Raw genomic sequence first — 18262 nt, 5'->3', positions numbered from 1 at the left:
GCTCTACACTAACACAATAACCATAAAGAAACGTTCATTTATCAATACTTGTATATCTTTAAGTGAATAAACCTCGCCACTGTTTTCAATTCAGGGGAGATTTCATTTAAAATATGGAAAGCTGTTCTGGAATCTATAATTAACTTAGTGTGAAGACTGAAACGATTTTCGTGGTAAAATATGTACCTATATATTTTCTTATATTAAGGTAGAATCGTATTTCAACTACTTAGGTTTCACATCATGCTCAGCTTTCACGACAATTTTGGTCATTTTGTCCACTTTAGCTTTAGCGAATAGGTCCTATATTTTATACGTAACCAATAAATTAATTCGGTTTCTGTATTAATTATTATGTATTTATTATATTATTTCTGACGAAATTCATTCATTCAGAATCGAGTAATAATATCTCATAATCCAATGGGATAAGTCTTTTAAATTATTTTATCCGGGCTCTACTAAAAACTTCTTTTTCGGCATCAGTTTTTATAGAGATTTTTTTTATTGCAATATTCTGTAAAGATTGTATTGATTGATGGTATTGATATATTATCCTTAGATAACTCCGATAAATGTTGAATTACAGTCGGATAAAGACAGTTTTCTACGTAGTATTCAACATAAATTATTTTACGTAAATCCCGCCTCAGGCAGCTACAAAGCTTCGTCAAAACGCTCCACTCCCATAGTTTAAACATGAAAGGGAAACAAATTAGCGGAAGGATTTGCGTTATAATTGTATCCATTTTGAATTTGTTACATTCTGAAGTTATAAAGTGAATTATTAAATTTGCAAATAATGGATTTCTTAAATTTCTAGGAAATGAACTGGTACATAGATAAATCCACTTCAACGTTAATAAAACAACTTATTTTTTCTGTCAAAATTGTTAGCCATTTTGGATTAGTCTGTCAGTTAAAATTATAGCAGTGAGTCTGGCAAATTCGCTGTCAGTTTGAGTAGATCGTGCTGCTGTCAAACTACGCCTCTGTTGCTTTTATATGAATTCAATAAGTTTGAAACTGTATAAAAAGTCTTATAAATATAAGGGGAATGTTCCATATAGATAAATATGTTTAAAAATTTTAAAGAACCATTTTTATAGATATTTTAAATTTATTTTACCTGTACTGAAATGAAAATGAATCACTTTCATATTTTGATCGTAAATGTTATCTTATACAAATTACCCACGAAGATAGCTATCTTCTACATCTATTAATTTGAATTCGAATAAGACTCGAATGTTATTAGAAGCCTTCTTGGAATAACATACATCACATGAAAAGGATGAAAAACCATTTCACTTCTTTATTAATATTAAACTTATTTGGATTTAGATATATTATTTTAATTAATAGTAGATACTAGCGTACTAAGTATTTTATAGTAACAATAATTTTAAATTAGCTCGTTACATTGTACTTATTATACTAAAGTTTACAAATTGAATAACTTTTAAATTACATACAGTCAATCTATATTTCTATGAAGTAGTAATTAATTATTATTATTACTTTTTATAATTATATAAATGTTTAAAGGTTGGGCCGGGTGGGGAGAATGGGGGCCTTGTAGTAAAACGTGCGGGGGAGGGAGACAGACGCGTCGGAGATACTGCTCTAAACCCACGTGTGAGGGATACGGGGAGCAGTGGACATCGTGTAACTCCTTCGATTGTGAAGGTGAGTAAAAAGAGTGTTAAGAGAAAAAAAATAATAAAAGAGTAAGTACATAATATCATGTTTCAATAAAAAGTTTATAGAAAGTTTAGAAGTCTGCGTGACAGTTCTCGGTGCATTGATGAAATGTTGCTAGATGCAGAAATAATATTAATATGTTGTTTTCTTGTGGAAAACAGGTAATGAAGGCTTTTGTGAAGGCGATAAAATTCTTGATATTTTTTATAATTTTAGTTAGCAATATGAACTTTTTTTTAAAGAATATTTTGTTTTATATTACAGATAAGTTCATAGTTTTTTTCCACATAAGTAATATAACTGCAACATGAATATAACGAAAATCTCTGAAAAGAAAAATATATGTCCAGAAGTTTAATCGCCCAGTGGATCGTAAAAATGAAACAAGAATATATCAGCTGTAACACTCGCACATAACACACTTTGACAGGGCAGACAAAAAGTTTTATATGGGCCATCGAGATCAGACGACCTATATAACAATTCATAAGAGGCGTCGATGTTCCAGAATAAACACATTATCAGTTTTACGAATAAACTTATTTTTAAAATCCAATTAAGTACTCGACCTTGCACAGGTTTCTAAAAATAGGTATATACCAAACAGGCCAATATAATTTTTAATTTATTTGCGTAATATCTGTGGTAATAATATGTTCACATTGTTGCAACCCGCTCGCACCAAGCGCGCGGGATAACTCCACCACGCTCGAGCACGCGCGTGTCAGACCGTCCGCACCCGTTCACTATCCGTACATATACTCATAGCTTACTACACTCTCTATCTTTCTGTTACAAATTCATATTCATTTTATTAACAAACGGATCTCAATGGCTACCCTAGTTAACATTATTAGTTTCTTTTCTCATATTATTATAGAGAAAAAAACACACGTACCTATTGAATTACTAGTTTCTTTAAAATAACATAATCTATTATAGTAACGCATCCATAATTATAAATTATAATTGATCAGGTACAACCCGCTCGCACCTAACGCGTGGCGTAATTTCCACCCAGCTCAAGCCGAACTTCATGCCTATTACTTCATGCCTTACCTTCTATTTTTATTATTACATATTATTATATTTAATATTAGTTATTTTGCTCATATTATTATTAAAAAAAGCACTGACCTCTTTAACATTACCTACTCGCTAAAATAATTTTATTATTATTAAGGCTTATTGTACCAATGCACCCTTATTTTCCATATTAGGTACAATAAACCCACTCGCGCCAAGCGCGCGGAGAAACTTCCACCCCGCTCAAGCGCGCTGGGGCCGCGTGTCAGACCGCCCTCACGCGTTCACGCTACGCCCAAACTCCTACATTTGGATCGCTTCTTCCGAGCTTTTCGCTGCGGGAAAGGCGTTCCCGAGGGAGTTCACTTTGTTCCTTTCCTTGAGGTTGCGGCCTGAGGTAAGTGTTGACTGTAACTTGTAAGGTTAATAAAGTGATTGTCAAATTATGTGTTTTATTTATTTTGTTGTTTTTCCGGCACGTATCCGTGAGCTGTGTATAAGCTATTACAAATATAGAGCGTTCTAATTATGTGACACAAATTATAGATAACACAACATAAAGATATTGTATCTAAAACCTCTTACAAAACTCGATGAATAATACAGAATACACTATTTTTTATTCACAAACTAAATTGAACTTTGATCTGAATATACTTTGTACCTACGTATTTAGGAACTGTGCTTAGTGCTAACTTTCTATGCTCATATAGAGCAGCATGTAGAGACAACTAAATTACAGAGACAAAACCACTTAAATTTTAACGTTAAAAAGCCGAAGTGAAGTTCAAAGGAATATTATGAAAGGTTATTAATAGATTAATTAAATCCTGGTTCCATACAAAGCGATTAGAAATTATCTTCCAACAAACAAATAACTATTAAGGCAATACCTTCAGGCAATTTCCAAATATTTGCATAATTCTAGGAATTTCTAAAATTTTCTCTTACAATTCAAATTGAAATAAATTAATTATTTATAGTTGGTTTTTTTTTTCAGATTAAATTTTATCAGAATTTCAATTGCCTTATTAAGATTTCAGCGAAGAAAGTTTATTTTGTTTTTAAAATTCCAATTTTGATTTTTAAATATTAGATACTATTAACATTAGCACCAAATGCCACTGAACTTTTGTCTTTGTCTAAAATAAAATACTAAAGCTGTACAATATTTGGTATAAAATATAATGAAGCGGTATTGACTTGAGATCATCAGCTGATAAAAGTAGTCGGAATGCTCAATATTGTCAGCTAAATTTGTACTATTTCAATTCCACTATATTTTAAGTTAAGTATAAACATGGGGCATAATGAACGGTTCGATAAATAATAAGATTTGACAGGCCTAATGGCCTTGGCCATAAAAAAGGTAGGAGCCGCTAGTTAAACCAATAGATTCTGTCATAACTCGCGACTTCTACCTTTTTAAAAAAAGACGAGATGACTCGGGCTCGTTCCTGTCGCTCGAGCTGGCGGGCGGCGGGCCCTCGCAGTCATTATACCTTGCCGTGCCCTTGTAGGACTGTAGCTAGCAACATATCTATCGTTACACATAATATTATGTAACGTATTGTATACGCACATACTCATGTGCTTATAACGTACTCACGTTGCCCCACTAGAGCGGGGGCTACGGGCAAGGCACGCTGTTCTCGCTGCGCTCGCGGCGGCGCTCGGGCTCGTTCCTGTCGCTCGAGCTGGCGGGGCGCGGCGCGGCGCGGCTCGTGCACGCGGGCGGCGGGCCCTCGCAGTCTATATACCTAGCTGTACCGTTATACGACTTTAGGTGGCACCATATTGCTATCAGGTAAGTGATTGAGGCAAGTTTGGTGTTGTTTGTGTCTTGTATGTGTGAATTTAGAATCAAAGGATGTTATAGCCTTATGTTTCTTCCAATATTTTTGCTTTATGAAATAATTGTATGCATGGAAATATTTCATTAGATATTCTCTTTGTACCAAAAAACAAATTTTAATAAAGTGTTTAATCATGCTGTCTAAAATATATCTATGTCAACTAAAAAATATATAGCTATGTCAACTTAACAATGGAACAGTTAAATATTCTCGAACGCCTGCAGAACTTCTGCATACGCTTTATATTTGGGCTCCGTAAATTTGATCATGTTTCGGAGTTCCGAAGTAAGCTCAAATGGTTGCCGGTTCGGTTGCGCAGGGATGCACATGCTCTTCAACTACTATACCGAATTTTATTTGATCCCAAAACACCAACATACCTTAAAGAAAGATTTAAGTTTAGAGGCCATTGTAGCGAGGTTCGCTCAACTGAAACGTTGAGGATAATAATGCCTCCACATCGCACACATTTCTATGATGAATCTTTCACTGTGCATGCTACTAAACTGTGGAATTCCCTGCCAGATTCTATCAAAAATGCTCAATCCCTAAATATTTTTAAAACTATGGTTAAAGCTTATTTCCTTAGTCTTAGCCGAACATAATATTTATTTATATTATATATTTATTATTAATTACTACCTAAGTATTATGTTGTATGGTATATTGTATTACTCTTCCCCTTTCACTTTATATTATTGCACTACCCATTTATTTTATATTTATTCCTCTACTGTACCAAAGGTTGTCTGGAAGAAATCGCTCTAAAGCGATAAGACCGCCATTTGTACTTAGTTTAAGCTATCTTTAAGTGTTTGTGTTTCTTCTTTCTTATTCTCTTTAAGTGCAATAAAGGATTGATAAATAAATAAATAAATAAGTATACCTATTTAATGTTTCCATTGAAAATATTATGCAACATAATCAATAGCGTTAGGAATTCCACTCCACTATAATTTTACAAACAATCGATATTCTAATTAAATTCCATTCCGCAGTTTCTAGTGCACAATTTATCACAAAATAGCTAATATTAATTTCCACGTAATATGAGCACTTTATAGAACAATGTTTACGTTTAAAATGTTCCAACTTGTATATAAAATACCTCATCTCGATCGAGGGAATATAACCACTTCAGGTGTTTGCTTTAAACTTTTGGAAGTAAACAATTTGTTATTGAACTCTCTAACAAGCATCTTTGTAGTTAAGATAACATTTCTCAACTAAGTTCTATAAACTTTACAATAACTGACAAGGGCAAGTCAATCTGTACTCTGATATGCTGATAAAAAAATATAAATATCTTAATTGCATATTTGGTCTGCCTTTGCTTTGCTTAATATAATTATAATTATAATTTATAAGTTTTTGAATTAACAATTAGTAGCTTTATACAATAAAACATATAATATAGACTCTACAGGTATACCTATATTTTTAGTAGATATTATGTCTTTAGTGATAAAATCTAGAATTGTATTTCTATGCATGCATATGCTATCGTACCACTGATACCTATTTTCCTTCTTGTTTTTTCTATCCTTATCACTGAATAAAGTTTTATTTTTGAACTCTTCTTTTTCTTTAACGTTATTCGCGTAGCCACTGAAGTAAACTAAAAGGATTTGTAATTTACTTTTGTAACCATCTTTATTCTTCTGGTTTAATTAAAATATAACTAATGGATACAGCCTCAATTAGTATTTGAATAGCATCGGATTAAAAATATTTCAATCAAACCTTTGATCTCGTAAACGAGGTCGAACTCTTGATGAAAAGTTAAATATTAAATTTGTTTCTGTTCGACCGTTAGTGCTCTTAAACTCCTTTAAAATTATACTAAAAATCATTGATCATATTCGATAGTTAACATTAACGTAAAACAGTTTAGAAATATTTTCAAAGCGAACCGAATGAAAAATGTATATTTGCAATCGAGCAGATATCGCATTCTGAAGTGAAACTCGAATCCCCAGGGAAATTTTATTCTGCCCATGATGTGGGTTTCAACCCAACTTTTGCAAGTTAAAAATAGTTAGGAAATGTGCTTCGCGAAAAATTGTTGCGTTATTTTGTTTGCTCAACGGGTTTAAGTATTGCAATGAAATCATTTCACGAGGTCAAAGGCTGTTGAAATTGTAATTTGCGTATCTGAGACATACTTTAGTGCCTCTTAATCCAAGTATTAAATATTTTTAAATTATTAAATTACGAAAGAGATAACTTTTTTGATCTTCTCGTTAAATTATAAAATATTAAACCAACGAAATGTATCAAGTATTTGATTAAAAACGCGCTTTTTTAATACCTTTATAAATCTTCTTTCATTTTTGTTATTTATATTTGTCACAAGCATATTTAAAATATATCTCATTTGCTGTTACAAAATAATTGATAGTCATGTCGCCTCTTTCATTTTACTCTAAGACGATTTCTCAAGAGAGTAATATATTGAACTGAATTATGAATCCCAAGATATAAGATACAAATCTTAGGATACAAGTAGAGTCTGCTTGAAACCTGTAGTTTGATACGCCTTTATAGTAATCACAAACAGGTTGAGTATAGCTTGCATTTCGTTCTCACTTTGAAGTGCGATGGTATACAGTGCAAAACATTTTGTAGCTAGCCATAAATATTTGAATGCTGAACTGTGCCATAATCTATACTAATATTATAAAGCTGTAGAGTTTTTTTGTTTCTTTCAACGCGCTAATCTCAGGAACTATTGGTCCAATTTGAAAAATTATTTCGGTTTAAGATAGTCCAATTAATAAAGTGATTTTCTCCATAGTCTCATCTTGTTGAAAAAATGTAAATTATATTTTAATCTAGGTACGTCATTTTGCGACCACCGTTTGCCTCCGTGACGTTTTTACTGTTATGTTCCTCGCAAAATAGCTGTACCTTTGCGCCAATTTTTTCCCCTTTCGCTTAATGAGGTCATATATTATATTTCCCACCTCTATAATATGTAGCTTAACTACATACGCAATAACTCATGTCAAGCAATTGTAAGCGCAGAAAGGTGGCGTACCCTGGAGTACAATATTTAGCAGTGAATAATGAGGGACATGATAAAAGAAGTAAATGCAATTCACGACAAAGGACGTGAATTGTGTTCGCTTTAAAAGCATTGTGTGGGACACTTAAATCACCTCACATTATACAAAACGCCCGAGTTGTGTTAAGGTTAAATGGCTTTCTTTGAACTTGCAAACTAATTTATCTTACTATACTGTCTACTGATATACTATGACCATTAGGGGAGAAATTGATACCTATTATGATACTGGTAGAGCAAGGCTTACCAAACAATAGAGCTGTACTGTACAATTAATGTTGGATTAGTTCACTCATTTTCTAGGCATGCTGAATAATTGGCCCGCAAATTGTATTTGAAACTAGCGGTCCGCCCCGGCTTCGCCCGTGGTACATATTTACGTTTTCTCTACATAAAAACCATCCTCGTACTTCAAGGAATATAATAAAAAAAGAATTATCGAAATCGGTTCAGCCGTTCTCGAGTTATGCGCTTACCAACACATTTTGCGATTCATTTTTATATATAAGAAGATTAGTTTTCGATGTATTTCGTTAGCATATCAATATCAGTATTTTATGTTTATGTTTTCCCAGAAATGTATGTCGCAAACAGACGCGACCCGGTTTAGTTGAAGCTCTTTTGCGTAGTGCTTTTATTTTAACGTAAGCATATTTATAGATTACAATATGAATAAAGGTGAAATAAATAATCAACTGAACATTCTTCATTGAAAAATGCATGGTTGGAGCTTTTTCTATAGTAATTTGCATGAACTTTACAATATTAGAGTTTTTATTTAATCTAGAGCACAATATAGAGATTGTTGTTTGACTTATGAATGTGAATTTAATAATTTTAATTGTTTAACATACGGATGCAAGTATAAACTGGTTATTGTAATCGGTTATTTAAAGTAAATTCAAAGCAATAAAAACAATCAATATTCCATGCTATAGAAAGAGATATCTACAACTTTTTTGTACTTGTTTTTTTTTTTTTTCATTAAACACTTACACAAAACCATCAATTAAAAGGAAAATAAGCTTACCTTTTAATATCTTTCATATAAGTTATTTATTTCTAGCGTACATGACGACAACACGGTAAGAATATACGTAGACTGTCGATGGCTGCGAACGGACGTCCTCGAAAAGGACGCATTGGACACCCCCAGGGATGCAGACCTTATTATCGGCTATCTCTTCTCGGTATGTGCCTTTATTATTATGAGGGATAATTTATGAAGACCTTTTGCGTTGAATTTTTTTTAATCAGTGTTGGGTGGGGAGGTTCATTGCTTATGATTGTAGTTTCTAAATTTATGATTCAATTAGTTATGTTTCAGTACTTTTTTTTAATTTAATTTAATAATAAATCTCCGTTGAATTTCAATGAAGTTATTGAAGTTAGTAGGGATTAATATTTTATTTTTTTAGAATAAAGAGATATCTTGTCTATTAAGTTTCCTGGAAAATACCTATAAGGAAATCGAAATATTTCCACTCTCCAAATTGGCAAAGTTGCTACATTTTATTAATCTCCCATTTCGCTAAAAGCCCTGTAAGCAGAAACGTAAGAAAATTTACAATAAATCTTGTTTACGACGCGATTTGATGAAAATAAAAACCGGAAAATTAATTTCCCCGGATGACATAATTTTCCTGAATAGTATAATGTATCTTTTTTTCATTATGCTCACTTTTCGTAATGAAACCGTTAATCATTTTTATTGTCAAGTTATTTTCGTGCCTTATCGTAATTGTGTTTTGTTTTTTGTTAACTCGATGGACTTTATTATGAATTTTTGTTTCAATTACAATTCATTAATATTATGTTATAATATTTAGATAGTATTGTTTGTACGATGATTTGAATCTTAGTATTTATGATGTACTTTTTAATGTTTCTTACGATGCATGGGGCAAATTTTCTATAAGTCTAAGTCTTGATTGTTATACATATAATAAACTAGTTAATTTTCCATTTGAAAGAGTGCCATTTTCTATAAAGAATGTACTAAGTATATTTAATCATTAAACAATTGGCTTAAATTGTTTCATTCATAGTTTACAAATACATTTAAAACGATACACAAAGCTACATATAAAATTGGCAGTAACCAAACTAATACGGTTATACATACAGGGTGATTTGGAGCAATTAGTGCTGGTGCCAAAAGCGGGCCAGGCTCATAAGCAGTGTTCCAGCCAAGCCAGCGATATGCCTCCATATGTTACACTAAACACGTAACTGAGATACTTTTATATACATTGTGATAACGAATACTCAAACAATTTTAATGTTTAGAAATTAAAGGCTTTTTAACGGATTTTAAATGCGATTTATTAATTATATTATTTAAAAAACGTCGGGAAAATAATATCTTAATGAATAACTCGCGTTTAAAATCCGTTAAAAAGTCTTTAATTTCTAAATGTATACTCGCGTAAAATCAAAGACTAGAAAATACCAATTTTAATGTACATGATTGGGGTTGGCAAAAGTTTGATGTGTGAGATTGTAAGATATTGTTCTATCGATAACAGCATAGTTAACCAGAGTGTCTTAACTAGAGTGAATAAATAGGCTCTCTCAGGACATCACTTTCGATCGACCGCATCTACGCTTACCACCAGGCGGGATGGCGGTCAAATGCCTGCTCTGTTATGAATTAAAAAAAATAGTTGATGACCATTGACCTAATTTCAATAATTTATGTTATAACGTAAAGCCTAAAATCCAAATTGACGAGTGAAGTCTTTGGTGGACTGACTTTACGAAAACAAACATAAAAGTCAAAAAATCACTAAGTAGATAATATTTTAGTATTCGAAATATGTAATATTATATCCTGAGTGCTATTACAAAACAAAGAATCCTGTTTTATGGCATAGTATTAGTACACTCGGCTCTCAAACTTATGTAATACAACAATAAAATTATTTCCATTTGTCTCCTACATTAGCACTCTTCCTAAATAGCCAGAACATTGGTAACATTATATTGTCAAATAGCAATGTTAACGCGTTGACCAAAATACTTATTTACTTACTATTTAGCTACCATAAGGGTGCTTTTACACCAATAATGTGCGAGGATATAAAGCAAGGAATGTGTTTGTAAAAAACCAATAGTATCGCTTCTAACGCTAAACACTTCAAACTTCAAACTGAATGAAGTGATATGATTGGTTCTTTACAAACATTCCTCGCTACACATCCTCGCACATTATTAATGGGAAAGCACCCTTATATGTGTATAACACAAATGTGGTTCCTTACACCTGATATTAAAAATAATTGTTTGAGTATTCGAGCGGTCGATAAAGAGTGCATGTGACAATTTAATGTAAAACTGACCGAAGTAGAAACATTCACTGTGAATTTAACGTTTGAAAATGCATTTGCGACTGTACTGGTACAAAAAGACATTACCCCTTTGAGAATGTTTCACGAATAGTAATTTTTAATATGAGGTATCTATATTTAAAATAACTTTTACATGACCTAAATCACAATTTACATTATGATTATATGGGTTAAATTGGATTCGAGACTTGCGCATTTCGTAATATTTTTACAGTTTTTTATTTCAAAATATTCATGGTGAGTTTTTTTACTTATTCCACTACTTAACTAGGTAAATTTTGTTTTCTTTATTATTGGATTGATGTATGTAATTCTTTATTGTTACTATAAGTACTTAACTGTTGCATTATATGATTATAATTGTGTAATAAAATCTTTTCATATTTGTATTTTCAATTTTGTATTAAGCGCTGAAATAAGTTTTGCAAATATTGTGTTAAATATAAAGCCAAATAAACAACACCTCTTGTTTATTTCAATTTTTATGTGTAAATAATTCGATGCTCTAGAATTTACCAACACAAAACGAAGCAATTAAAATGTGTTTTTATAAAACGTAAAACAGATATATTGTGAGATACAATACGAACAAAACATTAATTCAGATGAAATAGTAATATTCATCACTTTTTCGTCGTCCACCATCGTCAAAATTATTGTTAACTACCTGTCCGCCCCGGCTTCGCCCGTGGTACATATTTACGTTTACTCTACATAAGAACCATCCTCGTACTTCAAGGAATATAATAAAAAAAATAATTATCGAAATCGGTCCACCCGTTCACGCGTGATGCCGTGACCAAGGAAAACGGGTTTCATTTTTATAGGTATATATAGATTGATTCTTATGTTGATGTCTAATGTTAATATTTAATTGTAATGAAGTAAATGTTGCCTCTGTAAATCAATACTTAAACGAATTATTTATTCACAAGGATCTTTACTCATAGTACAGACAGACAGATTGCCATTTATATTAAGTATTAAGACTCTATTAATTAATTAAACTAAAATCAATCTATCTGATTAAATATTTACAATACTGAAACATGCAACAAGTCTGAAGAGTTTTTGCGAAACAAGTAAAATAAACTGAAAATTTAACGGTGGTTACAAAATAATGGAAAATGCAAGTCAACCCGGACGTAAAGCTAGTTAAGAATAAGTCATAATATGTATAATTCTTGCATCGTAACTAAGAACTGAACTAGTGACTCGTAATGTATAAAGTATTTTAACTACCATAAGAAGTAGAGCATGACATAAGTGTGCAATGTGCATAGTGTTTTATAAAGTTTACTCTAATCGTGTTAACTAAACTATTAATGTAATTAGAACTTATTTAGTATTTGTGATATTGATAGGATAATACATGCTAATGTTATTGTTTAGCTATTTGTTTTTGCGATGTTTTTGTGTTAAACCTTTATTGTACAGCGTGGAAGTTTCTGGTATGTACACCAAAGCTCAATCAGACTGAATTGTAGATCAATATGAAAAATATAATATTTACCTTTTTCCTCCTTATTTTTTAAAAGTAAGTCTACTTTTCTAATATTACCAAAAAAACTTACTTCATTTTGTTTCATAATTAGTTTTGAAAATTTGTCTAGAATTCTTAAGCAAATGAAAATTTTTCTTAAATTAATATACATAATACTAAAAATCTGATGCTCTAAAAGTCTACATGTATATAGTTAAGCTGCTCCACAAATTTTCACTCTGTATAAAATATTTTAAAGATTGTGTAATGCGGGCTACTCACATACCAACATTAGAGGCAATATTGGAATTGCACCCTTAATTGGCTTCTTAATTGTGATGTGTATAGGCAAGCAGGGGCAATTTAGAGAACAACTGAAATCACTCTGACCGCCGAGAACCGAAATTGTTCCAATATTGCCCCTACGGCAGGTACGTGAGTAGCCGGCTTAATTGTCATGGACTTCATAATATAACAAAAAAATGTGGCTAAAACATTAGTCATTTAATATTTTTGTAGACATCAATTTAAATTGCGCTAACAATGTTCAAAATAAGCCTCAACATAAATAAGAAAAGATTATTTCGCATTATGTATGCCTTAAATGTTATTACGTTTATTATTTTTGTGTAAAATTAAAACTTGGTCTGTATTTTGTAATTATATTTAAGACTTGTATATATTTCTCTGGGTAAACAAATAAATGATTCGTATGCTATGACTTTGTTTTATTTTTATCCCACATTTTATTACTATTTGCTTAATTTTTACAAACTATAATACTTACCTAACCAAAATACTTACACAAATGTTCAAATGCTTTTGAAAAAATCGCTTCAGTAAAAATACAGTGTCCTTTGTTATGCCTTTATATTTAAAGTAATATAAGAAACCGTAACCTGAAATATTTAAGTAGGTAGTAGAAGTAATTTTAATTTTTCATTAATGTTTAAAGACGAATTTAAGTCAAAAGTTGATTGAATTAAGATTGAAAATGAATGTTGCTTAATTCTGTTATCATCAAACGATTGTATTCTTAAGTAAAATATTTTTGGGACCTTTTTTAGAAAATTAAAATATTTTTTTGTTTCTTAAATAGCTTTTAATATTTCGTTTATTTGTAAGAGTCATTGACGTAACTATTGAATCGTTTAATTTTCTATGAATAATTAATATTCTCAATTTCTATTATATTATCTGAATGTTACTTCATTCATAATATTTTTTTAAATGTAAGATTGGAAAAAAGGTAAATTACTACACTGACGAAATCCTTTAATACACCTACTTAATTGCACAGATAATAGACGGTGGTAAATTTATAATAAAACCACACTAAGTTTTGACGATTCAAAAGTTCCTCTACAAAATCCAACTGAATAAATAAATCTTTGAGTTTGAGTTAGATCATAATATTTTAATAAACTATAAAGTTCTTGTAGAACTACTTTCGATTTAAATGTCATAAAAATTTTTTTCAAGGGGAAAGTAGACAATTCGATTACCAGAAGTGTTCTATAATAAAATTTACAGAAACTCTTACAGTAAATCTGAGTCACAAGCCATCTTCCATATCATTTTTCCTTCTCTCAACCCTCGACGGTTAAAGGAAACCACAAGTGTAAATAATAAATATCCGACTTATTTCCTCAAATTTTTGTTAAGCGCTCTTTTATGTAAGCCCATATTTTCCTGTTATGGAAAAATACGTCTACTGTTCGCTTCCCATATTCAAAAGCAGTATTTAGAGTGAAAACAAACACACAGCCGCTCATACGAACTCATTATGAAGAACTTAAAATTCCAACAAGATACTTGACTTAGAATATTTGAAGTTATAATTGTTCAGACCCTTGAATATTCATTAGAATTTCTTCACCATCGCCAGTAGATAGCAAAAGTTTATACTCTATAAAACATTATGCATTATGAAGTTTGCGGCCTAAATTCCTGCAAGATTCATCATGTGAATTTCAAGAATTAAGTTTTCGTAGCGCGAGTTAAAAAGTTACTTATTGTAGTTTGCGGGTTACGTGCTTCCAACTTGAGCATACTTTTATTTCAGTTCTATTTGATGTATTAGATCGTGTTTTTTTGAGGAAGCTTAGACTTCAAATGTATTATAATAGCAGTACAGAGAATTAATGCAAATGCAAATAATCAGTGTTTTGCATAATATAATATAATTTCTCCATTACTATAAATATAATTTGAAAGCGAAATACGTAAATACATGACCTCTTTTGAATAACATTTCCCTGTTATAAACCATAATTCAACAATCACCACGACACACAAAACCTCAACCCCGCTTTCATCTTAATAGGTCATCAGCGAAATCGTACTCATTATTTTTAAATGGGAATTTCGCGATTTATTTGATGTCAATCTGCCTTTATAAGATCATTCCGTTTCATAGAGAATTCCAATTATACGAGGCACGTGACTCGACTGTGTGATGTCGGTCTTGTAAAGGAACAAATTCTGTAGAAATAGCTGGAAACATTATTATGCTTGGTTAAATTATTGAGTCCCGTTGTATTGTAGGAATTACAGCCCGGTCTGATTATGAAGTTTTCTATACCTCCTTATAAACTTTTGATGTAGACTTTTCTTTGTTATATATGAAATTTACCTCACATTGTTTACGCGTATTTTGTACAAGACAAAAGACCACAAAACTCTACATGTGTAAGGGATTATGAGCGCTCTGTATTGTATGAAGGAAATGTCTAGACAAAGTTTTCATTAGGCCTAATTGAAATTTATATTATACTACCTAAAATAAAGCAAACCGAACCGAAGCGTTGGTATCGTCCTTGCGGGAAATGGGGGTACCATATATGGCTGATCGTGCGGGTGGAGGTAAGTGTTTAATTTTGGCGGGGGGCGGAGAGTGTCCGTTCTGTAGCGTTTAGCTACTATTATGTATTCTGTCTATCACAAGATAAATGTACAAGGAAAGAATATTCACACACCATGGAGTGCTGCTATCCTTGATAAAACTGCCATATGATAAAAAAGTGGGTCATACACTAATCCAAAAAAAAGAAATTAAGCGAACAATTACACACTCAGATCATCTGTTTTCATCACTAGCGTGGCCTGCGATATTTATGATTGGATGTCTACAAATTCAACAGAGGCTCACTAAATCTGCTCTTTATTTATATGCCGTGCGTGCCGATAGACGGCCGCGGCGAAGCGTGAATCGTAAGTGCATGCTCGTAAAATTTTTAGGACATATTGAGGAAATTGTTTAGGAATAAAATACCCGGATTATATTATCTAGGACATTTTGTCGCATGTAAAGCTTGTAGGGAAAAAGTTTGTAATTTTATCTTATAAACACCTAAATCTATACTAGAATATCATAAAGCTGAAGAGTTTGTTTGTTTGAACACGATAATCTCAAGAATTACTGGTCCGATTTGAAAAATTATTTCAGTGTTGGATAGCCCATTTATCGAGGAAGGTTAAAGGCTATAATATTATATTATCATCACGCTAAGACAAACAGAAGTGGAAACGTTTAGCATAATCGTACAATTCCAAATTCTGGAAACTAATCAGAAATTCCCTTGAGATCGAACCCAGAACTTCAGACTATTCCCTACTTCAGGTATTCTAGTTCTGTTAACAATAGCGGAACCAATAGCCACGATAATGTACTACTAACTTTTACCCAATAACCTGCCATAAGCTAATACTCTCGACTTTAAGTTCCACCTCAAAAGACGTTCATTTCGACCTGAAAATGGTAGAATTTTTGAAGAAGATTGCTAATTAATCTTCAGCGAAGATCGTCGAAATGAGAACAAATTTTTATCAGCAAAGTAATGAGTGCAACATTGATGGAAGTTATTTTAAAATAGAAACATTTTCCACTTGAAATAGTTTCGTTTAAATGAAGCTGTAAGGTTGAGAGTAAAGCCATTCATTAAAGTTTTTAAAACGATATTATACTGTACATGTTCTGCTCGTGTAGTTAAACTGTTTAAATTTAGATTTTCACTTTTACTAGAGAAATGATGAAAGAAAAATAACAGAGCTGCTCAACCGATTTTGAAAATTCTTTCTTCAACAGACGTTATCCCTGCGTCATATTTAGTTATTTTGTTAGAATAAAACGTTAAAATTTAGGCCGGGTCAAGGACCTAAAAAAGAGCTAAAATTAATCTTCAACTTATCCTACCTATATGTATTATCAACATGAGTCAATATTTAAGATCCAATTAAAAAGATGCAATGCTTTCCTGAAAATGATAACTATCAATGCGTACAGAAAATAAAGTAATACTAAAATCTGATTAAAAATATAGAAATGCAGAGCCTTTTTACTTAGGTATATGAAAGTTTTCTGATTTTTTTATTATTAAGGCTATTCGCGCAAGTACGCAAATCTTAACTACATTTAATATCGTATTTTTCGTTTAATAATTGTTCCTTCATTTCTCTATTAAATACTCAACTCTTTTTATCAAAACTACCTCTAAACTTTAATACAAAAATAAAAAATAACCGATGCAATCCCCTCTAACACACACAAAACCACCCTCTTTGGCATTGTTCTGAATGTGCCTTTTATTCGGCGTTTTCTATTACCGTTTTGAAAGCCTCAAATTTACTGAAACAGTCTAAGAGGAACAAAGTTGAGATATGTTCACAATAAGCTTTTGCCAATTCAGGAGTAAGACTGTATTGGATGTATGCCAGAATTATATGCCAAGTTATGTGGGATGCAAGACTCAATATATTATAATTTCGTGAATGGAAATTCTAAACTAAATTATTTATGCAATGCTGGCCAAGTTTTTGTAGTAGTAAATCAGTTTATTGGTTTGCAGCTTGAGGTGAAATTATGGAATTTCCATATCTTTTAACAATAAATTATGATCAAATTTATATTTGAAGGCGTAAAAAAAGCAAAATAAAAATTTAGAGGCAGATTATTTCTACATATTTAAATATATCAAACAATGTGATGTTACATTTCACCCAATTATGCTGTATGTGTAAAAAATAAAATCGAAAAGAACAAAATATAAATCAGTTGCTCTATCTCTATCAGTGTTATTATGAGAAAATTAATGCTATTTCATATCCCATTTATTGATACAATCGTACCAATATCAACATACCATTTATTGTAATTTACATAGCATAATTTAAAGCATTTTGAAATAAATTCAACTCAGGATTTATATTACTTATTTGCTCTACATCAATGTTTTGCTACATAATAAATCCCACTAATATTATAATTTAAATTTGATAATATTATAAATGGATGTTTTTACTCTTTCACGAAAATATATATACGGATTTGGATGATACTTAACAGTCAAACAGGTACATATATCAGAATAACAAATTAAAATTGTACTTCAATTTGTCCACAGACAAAACCGTGCGACACAGCTAGTAGACTATATAATGTAATATAGGTATAATAAAAATGTATTGCTAAGCATACACTAAAATTATAGTCGTTCAACGATTACATCAAACACCATGTAAAATACAATATAGGAAATATTAACCCGTTAACTTCGTTGCTTTACAATTTAGGTTATGCCAAGATAGATGGAAGCTTCGATTTTCACGTCAAAAAACGGCAACATGCAAACACTACGAAAAATGATTGACCCACGAAATATCGGGTAAAAATTGAGCCATCGCGATACTAAATTGATGTTACGTAACTATCGAACTTGCGTATGTCGCATACATAAATAAAAATTACGATATGCTGTATCGAATTGCTCGCAAACAT

General features: G+C 31.4%; 1 protein-coding gene across 1 annotated transcript in view; it reads left to right on the top strand.

The window, feature by feature from the left end:
• Positions 1–10423, top strand: part of LOC149482679 (uncharacterized) — a 38956-nt gene extending 28533 nt beyond the window's left edge. The window contains exons 5-9 of the mRNA XM_089703346.1: positions 1549–1689; positions 2925–3127; positions 4353–4537; positions 8720–8843; positions 9781–10423. Coding sequence (XP_089559472.1) covers positions 1549–1689; positions 2925–3127; positions 4353–4537; positions 8720–8843; positions 9781–9885 — 758 coding nt within the window. The 3' untranslated portion in view covers positions 9886–10423. The remainder of the gene's footprint in view (positions 1–1548; positions 1690–2924; positions 3128–4352; positions 4538–8719; positions 8844–9780) is intronic.
• The last annotated feature ends 7839 nt before the right edge of the window (positions 10424–18262 follow it).

Source organism: Colias philodice, chromosome 14, assembly GCF_061535455.1.
Source record: "Colias philodice isolate Cphi_HAF_F1 chromosome 14, ilColPhil1 Martin Lab GWU primary, whole genome shotgun sequence".
In the NCBI taxonomy this organism is placed as follows: Eukaryota; Metazoa; Arthropoda; class Insecta; order Lepidoptera; family Pieridae; genus Colias; species Colias philodice.
Note: the sequence above shows the minus strand (reverse complement) of the source record. Positions and strands in the feature narration are given on the sequence as shown.